The 15,050-nt window shown below is 55.5% G+C and overlaps 2 protein-coding genes across 2 annotated transcripts in view; both read left to right on the top strand.

The window, feature by feature from the left end:
* LOC129069069 (bone morphogenetic protein 8B-like) overlaps positions 1–15,050 on the top strand; it is a 28,005-nt gene that overhangs the window by 11,928 nt on the left and 1,027 nt on the right. Inside the window, 6 exon segments of the mRNA XM_054571575.1 lie at positions 618–807; positions 1,198–1,346; positions 8,934–9,083; positions 9,086–9,127; positions 9,945–10,024; positions 12,846–12,950. Coding sequence (XP_054427550.1) covers positions 618–807; positions 1,198–1,346; positions 8,934–9,083; positions 9,086–9,127; positions 9,945–10,024; positions 12,846–12,950 — 716 coding nt within the window.
* Positions 4,231–6,732, top strand: LOC129069428 (succinyl-CoA:3-ketoacid coenzyme A transferase 2, mitochondrial-like). The gene is given in 6 exon segments (XM_054572184.1): positions 4,231–5,206; positions 5,209–5,295; positions 5,298–5,602; positions 5,671–5,782; positions 5,785–5,890; positions 6,636–6,732. Coding segments are annotated over 6 exon segments (1,683 nt in total).

Raw genomic sequence — 15,050 nt, forward strand, 5'->3', positions numbered from 1 at the left:
TTGTTCCCAAAGTACCTGCCATCCTTTTGCCCTTTGCTGTGTTTTATGGCTGCTGTTTTCCTGCCTGTGCCGTTAGTCCCTCAGCTCTAGGCCTTTGCTCACTCTGGTCCCTTCCTCTACAGCATCCTTTTCCCATGACCTCCTGGCCAGTTCACTGTCACCCTCAAGGCCCAGTGTCAGCTGTGAGCACTCACTGTCCCCCTTGTCCCATCCACACACATCAGTAGACTCTGAAATGCAGTCGCTCATACCCGTGCCCACCACGTGGCCTATGCTGCCTTGGGTCTGAAGTCCAGCTCCCCAGAGGCGGGACCTGTCCTCTCTGTCTCATCTCTGGGTCCCAGAGCCAGCAGGGGCTGAGCTGGGACCTGCTGGCTTTGAGGCTTGGGGGCCAGAAATGAAAGCTGCCCTCGTTGGCCCCGACTGTGTGTCCCGTGCTGTGCTGGGCACCTCGCCGCAGGGCCCCGGGGCCTGTCAGCGCGATGGGCTCAGGCCTGTTCCCCGAGCAGGAAACGCCTCTCCCCAGGCAGCCCGGCCCCTGGCTCCCACCAGGCCCTGCCCCCCTGGGGCCCGAGCCCAAGACCAGGAGTGAACACCAGCCTTGCTGTGTCTTGCAGTGGAGCTCGACCGCGCCCTGGGCCAGCAGGAGCCCCACTGGAAGGAGTTCCGCTTTGACCTGACCCAGATCCCGGCGGGGGAGACGGTCACAGCTGCCGAGTTCCGCATTTACAAGCTGCCCAGCACTCACCCGCTCAACAGGACCCTCCACGTCAGCATGTTCGAGGTGGTCAGGGAGCGAGCCAACAGGTGCCTGCCCCACGCCCAGCCTCCCGGTCAAGCCTCTGTCGGTGTGTCTGGCCCAGCCTTGGGGGGGCATTTCCCAGAGGACAGACGGGGAGCTTCCTGGGAGCACAGCCTTCTGATGGAGGATGCTCGGCCCAAGGCCCTGGCACCCTGGCTCCAAGTCGCCTCCCTGCCACCCTGGCTGTGGGACCTTGTGTGGGTCACTGAGCTCCCAAGCCTCAGTTTCCCCATTGTCCACAGGGGCAGTAGCACTTTCCTACGGTAGATGCCGTGACATAAGGCGCCCAGCTCAGAGCCAGGAGGGTCGGTGCCCCACGAGTGCCCCCCAGGTGGGCACTGGAAACACGAAGGCAGCTGTGCCGGCTTCGGTTAATTGTTCTTTCGTATCCACAGGGAGTCTGACTTGTTCTTTTTGGATCTTCAGACGCTCCGAGCTGAGGACGAAGGCTGGCTGGTGTTGGACGTGACAGCAGCCAGTGACCGCTGGTTGTTGAACCGTAACAAGGACCTGGGACTCCGCCTCTATGTGGAAACAGAGGACGGTAAGCCTCAGGCGGTGAACCTCCTCCTGGGGGCTCTGATCCGAGGGGCCTGGGCTGGATCCCAGCTCTGCAGCCTCCCAGCTGGAACCCTGGCCGGTTACTTTCCCTCCAAGCCTTCGTTTTCTCGTCTGTAGGGGGATTCACACAATCTTTCATTCACCAGGTGTTTGGGGGCAGAGCCTCCTGTATCCTGGGCAGTGGGGGGGTAGGAAGCCCAAAGGCGCGCCCCAGATTGGCGAGGGTGACTACAGCCGTGGCGGGGGCGGAGCTGGTCAGGGAGAGGTCGGAAGGAGAGGAGGTTGAGAGAGGCGGGCAGGGCGCGTTCTGAGTTAGAGGAAACCAGGGTAAGGGGTTGGAGTTTTTAGGGAACTTTTAGGATTTAATAGCGGCGGGGAATGGCAGGATCTGATCAGCTCTTCATAGACGATCCCTCCAGGAGGCATGGAATCGCTCCCATCCCTTCAGTGTGGCCTACCCTTAGTAACTGTCTTCCCAGAGGACAGGCTGTAGCGGGAGGGGAGGGAACTTCAGAGTGGAAGAGCTGACCAGCACCACCTCAGCCAGGTGACCAAGGCTCCCATGAATAAGTCCTGTCGCTCCTGGGTACCCGGGATATGAGGGGATGAGAAGGACTCTTCTCCTTGGTCTTCTCCCAAAACCCATAACCCCAGTGTGACCATGAGAAAAACACCGGACAGGCCCAGATTGAAGGACAGCCCACAGAATGCCTGACAAGTGCTCCTCAAAGCTGTCGAGGTCATCAGAAACAAGGGAAGCCCGAGAAATTGTCACAGCCCAGAGGTGCCTGAGGATGGCGTCCTGGGAGAGAAAAGGGGCATTGGGGAAAGCTAATGAGAGCGGAATACATGGTGCTGTTTAGTTAATAAGAAGACATTGATGTTGGTCCGTTAGTTGTGACAAACACACTATAGTAATTGAAGTGTTAACATTTCCCAGGGAACACTGGGTCTGGGTGTAGGGGAATTCTCTATGCTATCTTTGCAATTTTTCCATAGATCTCAACCGCTGTAAAGTAAACACTTCCTTTACCGTTTGCATAAAATAAACAGCCCCTGACTTCAGTGGGCTGTGTAAGCTGTGGGGACAAGAGTCAAGTGATGCCAGAGAGGCCCCGGGAGCCACGGTGCCTCAGCGAGAGCTGGGAGGGGGTTGGTAGCAGCAGGAATGGAGAAAGGCGGGTAGAGAATAAAGTGGACGGATAAAGTCCACGGATAAAGTGGACGGAGCCAGGGGATTTTTTTTTAAATTACAGTTTACATTCAGTGTTATTTTGATTAAGTGTCAGGTGTACGGCATGGTGGTCAGACGCATATACTTTATGAAGTGATCCTTCTACTATTTCCAGCACCACCTGACACCATACACAGTTATTATTGGGTTGGCCAAAAAGTTTGTTTGTCTTTTTCTGCAAGATGGCTCTAGTATCACTTAGCTGTCTTTAACTTCATTTGAAACAAACTTGTTAGATTGTATTGTGACAGCTGTCATATCAGCATGCATTAAAAAAATTTATCAAAATTGGTGAATTTTTGTGAAGCCATCGAAGACTGAAGATTGAAGATATTGAAGATGGAAGAAAATAAGGACCTTATCAGCATATTATGCGTTATTACATCAAGAAAGGTAAAAACATAACTGAAATGCAAAAAAAAAAAAAAAAAGATTTGTGCAATGTGTGGAGAAGGTGCTGTGACTGATCAAACGTGTCAAGAGTGTTTTGCGGAGTTGTGTGCTGGAGCTTTCTCGCTGGACGATGCTTCACGGTCGGGTGGACCAGTTGAAGTTGATGGCGATCAAGTTGAGACATTAATTGAGAAAAATCAACATTATAATCACGTGGGAGATTGCCAACATACTCAAAATATCCAAATCAATAAACTTATTGGTGAAAAGGAAAATGTGTCTTTTATTTTACAAGAAAAAAACCATACAGACTTTTTGGACAACACAATGCAATATTACTGACTATATTCCCTATGCTGTACTTTACATTCTCTTGACTATTTATTAAATTTTATTTATTGATTATTTTTAAAGAGTGAAACATCGACCCATTATTTCACTCACTTATGCATTCACTGACTTTCGCATGTGCCCTAATCTGGCATAGAAGCTGCAACCTTGGCATTTAGGAATCGCACCCTGACCAGTCGAGCCATCCCATCAGGGCCGATGACTATTTTGTAACTACCAATTTATACTCCTTAATCCCTTCACCCTTTTCACTGAGTCCCCCAGCCCTACTCTGTGTGCCATTGGATTTTTAAAAAATATTTTATTTACTTATTTTTAGAGAAAGGGGAAGAAAGGGAGCGAAACATAGATGTGAGAGAGGAACAGGGATCAGCTGCCTCTCCCACGAGCCTGGACCCGACCAAGGCCACAGCCCAGGCATGTGCCCGAATGGGAAATAGAACCACTGCCCAACAGAGCCACACCAGTCAGGAGAGACTTTTTTTTTTTTCCCAATAAATAGTTTTTCTTTGCCTGAGTTGGGGAAAAATAGAGGAGGGGCAGGTTTGAGGTAGGAAATGAAGAGTTTTCTCGGGGCCCTGATATCACTGATAGCCCTGGCAGAGGTCCGTACCAATGTCATTCCAGAGCAGTGCCTGCTGGAGACACTGACAGAAAATGGATCTACAGTCTTGAAACTGCAGCAGGCCTCCTGGAGAAGGAGCTCAGCGACTGAGTCCGAAGGGGACCTTAGACTGAGTCTTCCCCTGAGTGGCGCCCCGTGGGGCCTCTGGGCTTCCCAACCGGGCTGGGAGGTGTGGGTGTAACTGCCCCCCCCCCCGCCCCCGTCAGGGTGGACAGTCCTGGACCAAGTCCCCCACTGTCTGCAGTTCCCAAGCTGGGAGGCTCAATGCCTCGGATGTCCCTCGAGTCGGAGACGAGGCCGAGTGTCCTGGGGGCACTAGGGGGCTGGCGCATCACTGCCCAGGCGCCCTCCTTGCTCAGTTATGCGGGACCCGAGGGGCCTAGAGCATCAGCCGACTTCGGCCTCTCTGCTGCTCCTGGCGGCATCGCTCGGATGCTGCATCCCCGCCTGTATCCACAGGAGCCGAGGGTCAGCGGCTGCGGCTTCCTCACCAGCACTCGAGCCCGCGCCAGATTCTACACAGACCCCGTGGAGGCCGTGAAGGACATCTCTGATGGAGCGGAAATCATGGTCGGGGGCTTCAGGGTCTGCGGGATTCCCGAGAACCGGATAGGAGCACTGCTCAAGACGCGCGTGAGGGACTTGACCATGGTCAGCAGCAACGTGGGCGTGGACTACTTCGGGCTGGGCCTGTTACTGGGGACCAAGCAAGTCACTCGCATTGTCTGCTCCTACGTGGGCGAGAATGCGCCCTGTAAGCACCCGTTCCTGGCCGGAGAGCTGGAGCTCGAGATGACGCCCCAGGACACCCTGGCCGAGTGCATGCGCGCCGGTGGGGCCAGGGTGCCCGCCTCCTACACGCCCACGGCCTATGGGACCCTGGTCCAGGAAGGAGGCGTCCCCATCAGGTACCACGACAACGGCCACATCGCCGTGATGAGTCAGCCCAGAGAGGTGAGGGAGTTTCGCGGGCAACACTACCTCCTGGAGCGCGCCATCAGGGCGGACTTCGCTTTGGTGGAAGGGTGGAAGGCCGGCCGTGTGGGAAACGTCACCTTCAGCAGGAGGGCCAGGAGCTTCAACCTGCTCATGTGCAAAGCTGCGGAAACCTCCGTGGTGGAGGTTGAGGAAGCTGTGGACGTGGGGTCGTTTGCCCCAGAAGACATTCATGTTCCTCACATTTATGTAGATCGCGTGATACAGAGAGGAAAGTATGAGAAAGGAATTGAGCACTTAACAATCGGGGAGATGAAGATGGAAAAGCTGGGACTTCGGATGATGAAAGGACACGAATCATCAAACGGGCGGCTCTCGAATCTGAGGACAGCATGACGCCAACTTGGGCTTAGGGATCCCTCTCCTGGCCGGCAACTGCACCAGCCCCACCTTAACTGTTCAGCTTCACAGTGAAAATGGAATCCTGGGCGCGGGTCCTTTTCCATCGAAAGAGGCGGCAGATGCAGACCTCATCAATGCGGGCAAGCAAACAGTCACCGTTCTTCCCGGGGGCTCTTTTCTCTCCGGCGATGACTCATGTGCCGTGATCCGAGGGGGACACCTCCACCTGACCACGCTAGGAGCCATGCAGGTTTCCAAGTACGGTGACCTGGCGGCCTGGATGGTCCCCGGAAAGAACGTGAAGGGAACGGCGGTGCGATGGATCTGGTGTCCAGTGTCAGGACCAGAGGAGTGGTCACCATGGAGCACTGCCCCAAGGCCGACGACCCCCAAATCTGGGGGGAATGCACGATGCCCCTGACTGGGGAGCGGTGCGTGGGCCGGATCGTCGCGGAAGAGGCCGTGTTTGATGCGCACAAGCAGAAGGACTGACGCTGACTGCGCTCTGGGAGGGCCTGGCCGTGGAGGACATCAGGGAGGGCACGGGGCGCGCCTTGGCCGCCGCGCCCGACCTCAGGCCCTTGCGGCAGGCGGCCCCCTCACTGGGGAGGAGGCCTGGCTCCCCGAGGCTGTGTTTTCCACTTTCACCTCAGGATTTCATCCAGAGGAAGTGGGGGATCACTTTATCCAGTTCACAAGCAGTCCGACCAGTTTTCTCCTGGCATCTCAGGCTACAAAGACTTTGTTCTCGCAAGAGGGAAATGACTTTGAGAGAAACAAAAGAGGAACAGAGACGTGGACCTCGTGTGTTCTGTGGGTACTCAGAAAGCTCTGCTGCGGTCGCTGAGGACATTGGCCGCCCTCTTCCCTGGGATGTTTAGGTGAAATCTGTGCAGCTCGAGATGACCCCGTAGGAAGGATTTCTCCCCTCAGGAATGAGTCAGGAATGTAGGGAGGATGAGGAGGGCGCGAACAGCTCCACCCAGAGTGGAGCTGAGGCACCGTCGCACTAGTACCGTGAAAAATGCACGAACATCAAAGTCCGTTTGTGATCCGAAGACACGCTGTCTGAATGAAAGATGTTTTTCCTTTGGCCTGTCTTTCTTCCTAATTTCTCTCAACTTTATTTTTTTTAAAGGTTTTATTTATTTATCTTTAGAGAGAGGAAAAGGGAGGAAGAGAGAGAGGGAGATGACCCAGAATCAATTGGACCTTCTGGTTCGCGGGCCGGCGCTCAATCCACTGAGCCACACCCGCTAGGGCCTCTTTTGACCCTTCCGCTTTTCCTTTTGTGGCCTTTCATTTTGTGACTAAAGTCTGTTTCCCTGCAGCCTCACCTTCTCCAACCCCACATGTCTCCTCCTTGTTGCTATATCGGTGTCCCCAGAAGGAAAGCAAGTCCTCCTCAGGGGGACAGGGACCCGGTAATGGGAGGTACTGAAGGGGGAGAGACGGTTGGTCTGACATGCCGGCAGGAAGTTTCCTCCATAAATAGTCCACCTGTGTGTTGCCAAGGCTGTGGCTTCCGACAGGAGGAGTTCTGGAAACCTAGCCCATGGACCGAGATGGGTTTTCTCATCTTAACTCATAGTGTTCCGGCGTCACCCCGAACAGACACTTAGATCCTGCCTCTCTGTTGTGGAGCCCAGTCCGGCCTCTTGTTCATACTCTCTTATAACCCAAGAGCGCCTGTGAGGTGTTTTATCCTGACTCCTTAGTGTCAAAGACAAAAGAGAAAAAAGTGAGTTTATGTGTGTGTGTCTGGGGAGTGGTGGGGGTGTTAAAACCTGACACGGAGCGGGCACTTCCTAAGCACAGCTCTAGGGGGCGCACAACCAGCATGAGCCCCTTGGGGAAGAGCAGGAAATTCCAGCTGGACAAGGAAGGCTTTTCAGGGAGGCCCTATTGGAGCCTCACCCCCAAAGAAGGGACAGATCCTGGAATGGAGAGGTGGGAGACAGTGCTCACTGAGGGGGCCGTTTGGGGGTGTTGGGGGGAAGTGGCCGGGGACCATGACCAGATAGGGGTGGGTGGCATGGAATGTCACTGAGTGGACAGGGGCACCTTTGGGGGCTTCTGGGCAGATGTGCCGTGGGTGTCAGGAGAACCTTCCATCAGCAGCATGGAACGGGCAGAGGTTCCAGCGCAGACAAGTTACAGGGCTACTAAGCAGGAGAAAGGAGGAAAAGGATTGAGTTTCCTGTCCTCGTGCAAGGAAGTCACACCTACGGGACAAAAACGGACAAGGTTAACAGACCTACAGGATTCCCTTCAGGTTTCAAGCATGCACCCTGAGTGTCCTTCAGCGTGACCAGGGTCACATCCATGACCGGGCCAGGCGCTGCCGGGAAGGCTCAGGTGCCGCCCAGAGCCTGGGGAAGAGATGGCAGCCCTCCTGGCCGGGCACATTTGGGGAGGGGTATGAATTAGGGCCCCACACCTGCCCTGGGACAGGATAGGGCGAGGGAGTTGCCAAGACATCTGGCCCCTGATGGGGCGGACTCAGAAATGGGGTGAAGCGGGAAGCCTTATGCGGCCCGCCTGGCTCAGAGGGACGGCGTGTTCCATCGGCCCCGGGGGAGTCCTGTGTGGCCCACGTCTCCAGGCACGGCCGCAGGCACCCCGCATGCCAGCACGCTCCCACGGTCAGGTCTAGGGGCAGGGACCCGGGACCCCAGGGTCTCCTAAGCCCCCACCACTGCCTTTCTGGAAAGGGACCTGCCAGAGCTGGGCAACCCAGGGCCCCACCCACATGACAAGCAGGAGAAGGGAGCCCTGCTCAGGAGGCCATGGGCAAAAAGCCGAGCCCTCTGGGAGGGGAGCTCTGGGCTCTGGGAGGCTGTGGGTAAAATCCCATTTTTATAGACCTCGCCATTGCTAGGGCTGAGGCCCCAATCATGTCCCTGCCCGCAGCCCTCTCTCTCTTTCTTTTTTAAACCACTAACCAGGTCTTGTGGATAAGAACTCGGGCTCTGGAATTAGATGACTTGGGTAAAACCCTGGCTCTGGGACTGTGGCTCAGTGTCTCTGCCCCACTGAGCCCGGTGTCTGTCTGTAGCATCAGGAAGGGCGAGTGGCATCAGGAAGGGCGAGCGCCCTGCTCCCGGGCACTGCTCAGCGGAGCGAGCGCTGGCCCAGCCCTGGCAGCTGCTGCGGTCAGCTGGGTGTCATCCGTCCCACGCTGACACCCCGGGAGTATGGGGGCAAGGCAGACCTCGGGCCTAGGAGTCCTGAGACCGAGGTGGGTCCCTGGCCGTGGGACTCTGGGATATCATGGGGCGACTGTGAAGGTTCTCAGTGACACGCGAGGTCCAGGGTTACTGTAAAGATGAGCGGGATCATCGGTGGGAAATGACGCCGAAAGCTGGAAAGGGCTTCTCGAATGGCAGTGTACGCAACCGTCACCCCTGCCGGCCCTGCGGTTCACGAGGCCCCCTCCCACCGTCTCCTTCAGACCCGCCGGCCCGGGGCCCGGGGCTGGACTTGGGGCTCCGGTCTTCAGAGGAGGAAACCGAGGCCCTCAGCTTCACGCTCCTGGGCCCGCCCGGGCCCCGGCAGAGGTCCCAGCGGGGTCCCCGTGCAGAGCCACAGCCCTCCAGTGACCGCTCTCTTTCCTCTCTCTGTCTCAGGGCACAGCGTGGATCCTGGCCTGGCCGGTCTGCTGGGGCGACGGGCACCGCGCTCCAAACAGCCTTTCATGGTCACTTTTTTCAGGGAGAGCCCCAGCCCCATCCGAGTGCCTCGGGCAGTGAGGTCCCTGAGGAGGAGGCTGCCGAAAAAACCAACGAGCTGCCGCAGCCGAACAAGCTCCCGGGGATCTTCGGTGAGGGCCGGGGCGGCCTGGGTCTCGGGCCCGCGGGCTCTTGGCCGAGGACCAGTGGTGGCAACAGAATCTTCTGGCCTCAGAAGGGGTCAGGCTGATGGGCACCCTCCAGCCACCTCTCCTGACACCCTCCTTTGCCCCGTGCCCCCTGTGGACCGGCCACTGCGCTGCGTCTCGGGCCTCCCTGCCACCCGGAAGTCCCTTCTCTGCCCTCCCCCGGCTGCCCAGGCCTTCCCAGACGCCTCCGTCAGGGTCGGGTGCCCCCACCCGGGCAGCACGGCGCCTGTGGCCCTCGGCTCTCTCCCAGGCACCCTGCAGGATGCACAGCCAGTGAGGCAAAGTTGTCCCCACCAGGCAGAGACCCTCAGGATCAGGGTCGGGCCTGCCCTGCCCATGTGCCTCCCTTTCCCTCACGGGATCGGCCCTTTGGCTGGCTCAGCGTGAGCCACTTGACCTGTGGGATGGGCGTGGCAGGACAGCGGGGCGAGGGCAGGACGTGTCTCGGCGGAAAGCAGGAGGCGCCCGAGCCTGAGCCGTCTATCAGAGTATCAGGAGGCCCACAGGCTGAAGTTGGGGAGGGGCCGGGCTGAGCACAGGGCAGCTCTGGAGCCATCTGGAGCCATCGGAGGTTGTTGAGTTGGGTCATGGCACCAGCAGAGCTGCAGGGATGGGCTTCATGCGGCCAAACGGTTTAGTTTCCCATCATTCCTTCATTCCCCGAACGTGCCCATCAGGGCATCCCCTGCCCCGGGAGCCCCTTTGGCAGCTGCTCAGAGCAGGGCCCCAGAAAAGACCCTGTGCCATCTGTCCCCTGCAGATGACGTCCACGGCTCCCACGGTCGGCAGGTGTGCCGTCGGCACGAGCTCTATGTCAGCTTCCGGGACCTCGATTGGATGGTAATTGCTACTCTTCCCTCCCTTTTTAAAAAACATATTTTATTGATTATGCTATTACAGTTGTCCTAATTTCTCCCCTTTGTCCCTCTCCAACCAGGACCCCGCCCATTCCCTCTAGCAATCCCCCCTGCCTTAGTTTATGCCCATGGGTCATGCATATAAGTTCTTTGGCTTCTCCATTTCCTATCCTGTTCTTAACACCCTGCTGCCTGTCTGGTACCTCCCTATTTGTACTTCTTAATCCCTGCCCCATTTCCCCCATTCTTACCTCTCTCCTTCCCAACTGATAAACCTCCAAATGAGCTCCATATCTATGATTCTGTTTCTGTTCTGGTTGTTTTTTAGATTCAATTGTTGATAGTTGTGAATTTGTTGCCATTTTAATGTTCATAGATTTGATCTTCTTTTTCTTAAATAAGTCCCTTTAACATTTCATATAATAATGTCTTTGTGATGATGAACTCCTTTAGCTTTACCTTGTCTGGGAAGTAATTTATCTGCCCTTTCATTCTAAATGATAGCTTTCCTGGGTAGAGTAACCTAAGTTGTAGGTCCTTTCTTTCCATCACTTTGACTATTTCTTACCAATCCCTTCTAGCCTGCAAAGTTTCTTTTGAGAAATCAGCTGACAGTCTTATGGGAACTCCTTTGTAGGTAACTATCTGCTTTTTTCTTGCAGCTCTTAAGATTCCCTCTTTATCTTTAAACTTTGGCATTTTAATTATGATGTATCTTCGTGTGGTGCTCTTTGCATCCATCTTGTGTGGGACTCTCTGTGTTTCCTGGACTTATATGTCTATTGCCTTTACCAAATTAGAGAAATTTTCTTTCATTATTTTTTCAATAAGTTTCCAATTTCTTGCTCTTTCTCTTCTCTTTCCGGCACCCCTATGATTCTAATGTTGGTATGTTTGAAGATGTCCCACGGGCTTCTTAGCCTATCCTCCTTTTTTTTGGATCCTTTTTTTTTCTTGATGTTCTGATTATTATTTTTTTCTTCCTCATGTTCCAAATCAGTGATTGGATTCTCAGCTTCATCCACTCCACTGTTGGTTCCCTGTAAATTTTTCTTTATTTCCATTAATTTAACCTTCATTTCTGCTTGGGTCTTTTTCATGCTGTTGAAGTAACCAATGAGTTCCTTGAGCATCCTAATAACCAATGTTTTGAACTCTGCATCTGATAGATTGCTTATCTCCATTTTGTTTAGTTCTTTCTCTGGAGTTTTGTTCTGTTCTTTTATTTGGGCCATATTTCTTTGTCTCCTTATTTTGGCAGCCTCCCTGTGTTTGTTTTCATGTATTAGGCAGAGCTGCTTTGACTCCATGTCTTAGTTTGAGGCCTATTGTAGAAAAGTGCACCAGTAAATTGGATGGGGTGGAGCCTTAGGTCATCGCCAGGGTGAGGCAACCCTTGTGAACCAGGTTGATGGAGTCTCAGATATGGTGTTGTCCTGCTTTGGCTCTCTGTTGAGGAGAGTTCAGAAAAGGGACCATGGCCACTGCTTGGCCTCCGGAGTTTTGTCCTGGAGGAAGCTGTCCCCGGGCACTCGCCCTGACTCCAGACACTTCCATTTCACCCCGTAAGACACTGGTGCCCTTCCCGTTGCTGCCCTCGTGCTGGAGGCCAGAAGGAGTGAGTCTGTGTAAGTCCTAAGTCCATTGCGGACCCTGTAAGAGGAGATGTCTGAGAATCCCTCAGTTTCTTCAGCCACCCCAACCGCAACTGGTTTTTACAGCCAGAAGTTATGGGGACTTACCTTCCTGGCACTGGACTCCTGGCCTTGGTGGTCTGCTGTGGGGCTGGGATCCCTCATTCCCGAGGCATCCCTCCCGATTTTTAATCTACCACACATGGTTGTGGGACTACCTGTCCTGTGTCTCCATGTCTCTGTGTCTCCACCCCTCCTACCCATCTGGATGAATATGACTTCTTTAATTCCTGGGTTTTGGACTTCCATTAAGGTCAATTTTCTCTATGATTCTGGATGATAGTTGTTTTGTATTTTAGTAGTAGTTTTTGCTGTGGTTGTGCAAGGAGTCAAGCTGGGTTTACCCCTACCTCCATCTTGACCAGAAGTTTCCTCCTCACTTTTTTAAATGACAATCCCCACCTAAAGATTGTAAGTGTCTCCAGAAGGTGGTAGAATCATGGGGAATTTTATTTTCTCATGTGTTATTTCCTTCTTTGTTTCCCAAGTTTTCCATGGGGAGAATATGTTACTTTTGTAGTGATAAAATGATCTTTGTTAAAACCCATGAACATGGAGATAAACTGAATCCTGAGCCTTCCCACATGGCAGCTGCTTGTTTGCACCCAGCACAGGCTGAGTGCCCCATCCTGCTGACCCACCTTTGGGTCCCTGACCAAGGCTCCAGCCTAGGGGCAGGGGCAGGGGGCTACAAGCCGTGGAGGTGGAGGTACAAGTGCAGTCTTCACCCGACACCCTGCACAAGGACTGGGAGATGCATGTGCTTGAAAGATGGGAAGCCAGGGTGGCAGTGCCTCTGTGCCTTTGCTGCGGCGGCAGCGGCAGCACCCGTGGGCCGTGGGGGGCAGGCTGGGAGGACGGTGCCGAGTGCTGATGGCAGGTGGCGGGGACAGAGCTTGTTTCCAGTCCTGTCTGCTGAGGGTCTTGCAGTGGATGTCAGGCTTTTGGGGGGCTGCCCCAGGAGGGGCTCAAGGGTGGGTTGGCAGGTCCCTGAGGCTGAGTGAGGGAGGGTGAGGGGCAGCCCTGAGTCTTCCTGTGACCAGTGGTGGGTGGAGGGGCATAGGAGGGGCCATGTGAGTGGGACCCACCTTCTTCCTTCTGCCCACCCAGGACTGGGTCATCGCCCCCCAAGGCTACTCAGCCTATTACTGTGAGGGGGAGTGCTCCTTCCCGCTGGACTCCAATGCCACCAACCACGCCATCCTGCAGTCCCTGGTCAGTACCCAACCTACGTGCCTGGACCCCAGGGGAAGGGTGCCCTGAGGGGAGGGTGCCCTGCGGGGAGGGGCTTGGACAGCAGAGGGTGAACGGGAGCATCTGCTGGGGTCTCAGGGAGTCTTCTCCGCGTGGAGCCATAGCTCTGTGCACATGTAGTTAAGTCCCCACACCTGTGCAGGTGCTGGTCCCTGTGTGGCCACACTGTATGCAGACTTGCTGCTGGTGCACACATGTGCACACACATGCAGGTATGTGTTATAGAACCCAGACAGATAGAGGCAGCTTGCTTGTGGTCAAACATACATACATTCTGAACAGACATGCATCCCACCTGGGCACCTGTGTGCTCTGAACACACGTGCCCCCGTGTACGCTGGATTGTTCAACCTCCTGTGACATGTGCACATGGGGTGAGACTCAGGCATGTGTGTCCACCCACCCTCTCCACAGCGAGTGCGGTGAGTCACCGGTGAGCCCTTGCGCACAGGGCTCTTCTGAGCGTGAGCTCCCCCTTCGCTTCACTCCCTGTTGGCCCTTTCTCCTGGTCCTCCCCGCTCCTGTTCCCACAGGTGGTGTGGCTTTTGATGCTCCGGTGCCTGGAGTAACTTTAATGTCGAAAAATAATTTCTATGAGGACTATTGCTGCTTGCTTATTGCTCAGTGTTTTGTGTGTGTGTGTGTGTGTGTGTGTGTGTGTGTGTGTGTGTGTGGAGACTTCCTTCTAGAACATTGACCTGGACTCCTAGTTCCTAGCATGCCCGAGCCTTACGTTGACGTAGTCAGAGGTTGGCAAGGTGATGCCTTAGGGCGAGAGGAGATGGATGTACGGCCATTTGCTGTTGCGACCGTGCACGGCCTCCTTTCTCAACGTCAGATGGGATTTGCTGGACCCCGGGGGCTGCCTTCCTCGGTGAAACTCAGGGGTGACAGGCCGTGTGTGACGGCCACCCAGGCCTCCCGTCCTTCATGGATGTGTGTCTCCCGGGCCCTGTGCGGGGTGTGGGTGAGGACTGCACCTCCAGGGCTGCCCCTCCCCCCCCCAACACCTCTGTCCAGGCTTTAGGTCCCACTGTTGGTCAGCAGGAGCGAGTGCTCAGGCTGTCCTGGGTGCAAACAGGGCAGCAGCTGCCTTCTCGGGGGAGCGGGGGCTGTCACTGACACACGAGCCAGGGGGACCGGGCCTCAGCACGAGGAGGGAGACGTTCCAGGCAGAAGCAGCGGGTGCAGAGGCCCCAGGACAGGAGCAGCTGGCGGGCCGGCCTGCGGGGAGGCGGGGCTGGAGAGGAGCGAAGGAGGCCCCTGGGAGGGGACGCCGGGTGGGCAGGGGCCCCTAAAACAGGTCTTGAGATGAGAGCAGCGACCTCATCTGGGACATTTCTGGGTTCCCCTCTGGCACGGCAGCCACAAGGCATATGTGTGAGAAATGAAAGAAATACCAGCATACCCATTTAGCAGAGTAGAAAACTAAGGCCCACGGATGTGCGATTTATACCCACAGTAACAGAGCCTCTGATTTGGTCTCCTAGTGGCTCAAAAGCAAACAGAATGGAATGGCACATTAGGCTTTGCACATCGACCTGTTTGGTGCCATGTGGAATAAAAGGCAGCTTCTCTTTCTGTCATTGATCTGACAATGCTCTGGTCCTGGGTGGAGTCGCAGGAAGGCAGCATCCCCACCCTCCCTGGGACTCTCCAGTGTCCCAAGTCAGGAAAGGCCTCCATGGTTTTTAGCCACTTCGAGCCCCATCATGACTGGCACACAGGGCGGTGTTGCCTGGTTCCTTTCACATGAACCTATGAATGCCAAGGCCAGACATCACGTGTGGAGGCTGGGAAGTTGGGGAGCAGCGGTCCCCACGTCCCAGTCCGGCTGGACGTCCCCTCAGAGGCCTCGGCTCCCCAGCGGGCCGCAGAGAGGCTCTGGGCCCCAAGCCAGCCCAGTGCCCCGCCGACAGTCCTCCTGGCAGGTGGGGCTTTGGGGACAAGGCATTGGGGAACAGGGACCAGGCTGCCGGACGGGTCCCCCCATAGGACAGCTGCATCCAGGTCCTGCTCTGCAGCCTCCGTGAGGGCTGGGTGGTTCTGGGCCATCGGAGC

Source organism: Pteronotus mesoamericanus, unplaced genomic scaffold (genome assembly GCF_021234165.1).
Source record: "Pteronotus mesoamericanus isolate MK-2021 breed Mesoamerican mustached bat unplaced genomic scaffold, CSHL_Meso_final contig_221, whole genome shotgun sequence".
Taxonomy (NCBI): Eukaryota; Metazoa; Chordata; class Mammalia; order Chiroptera; family Mormoopidae; genus Pteronotus; species Pteronotus mesoamericanus.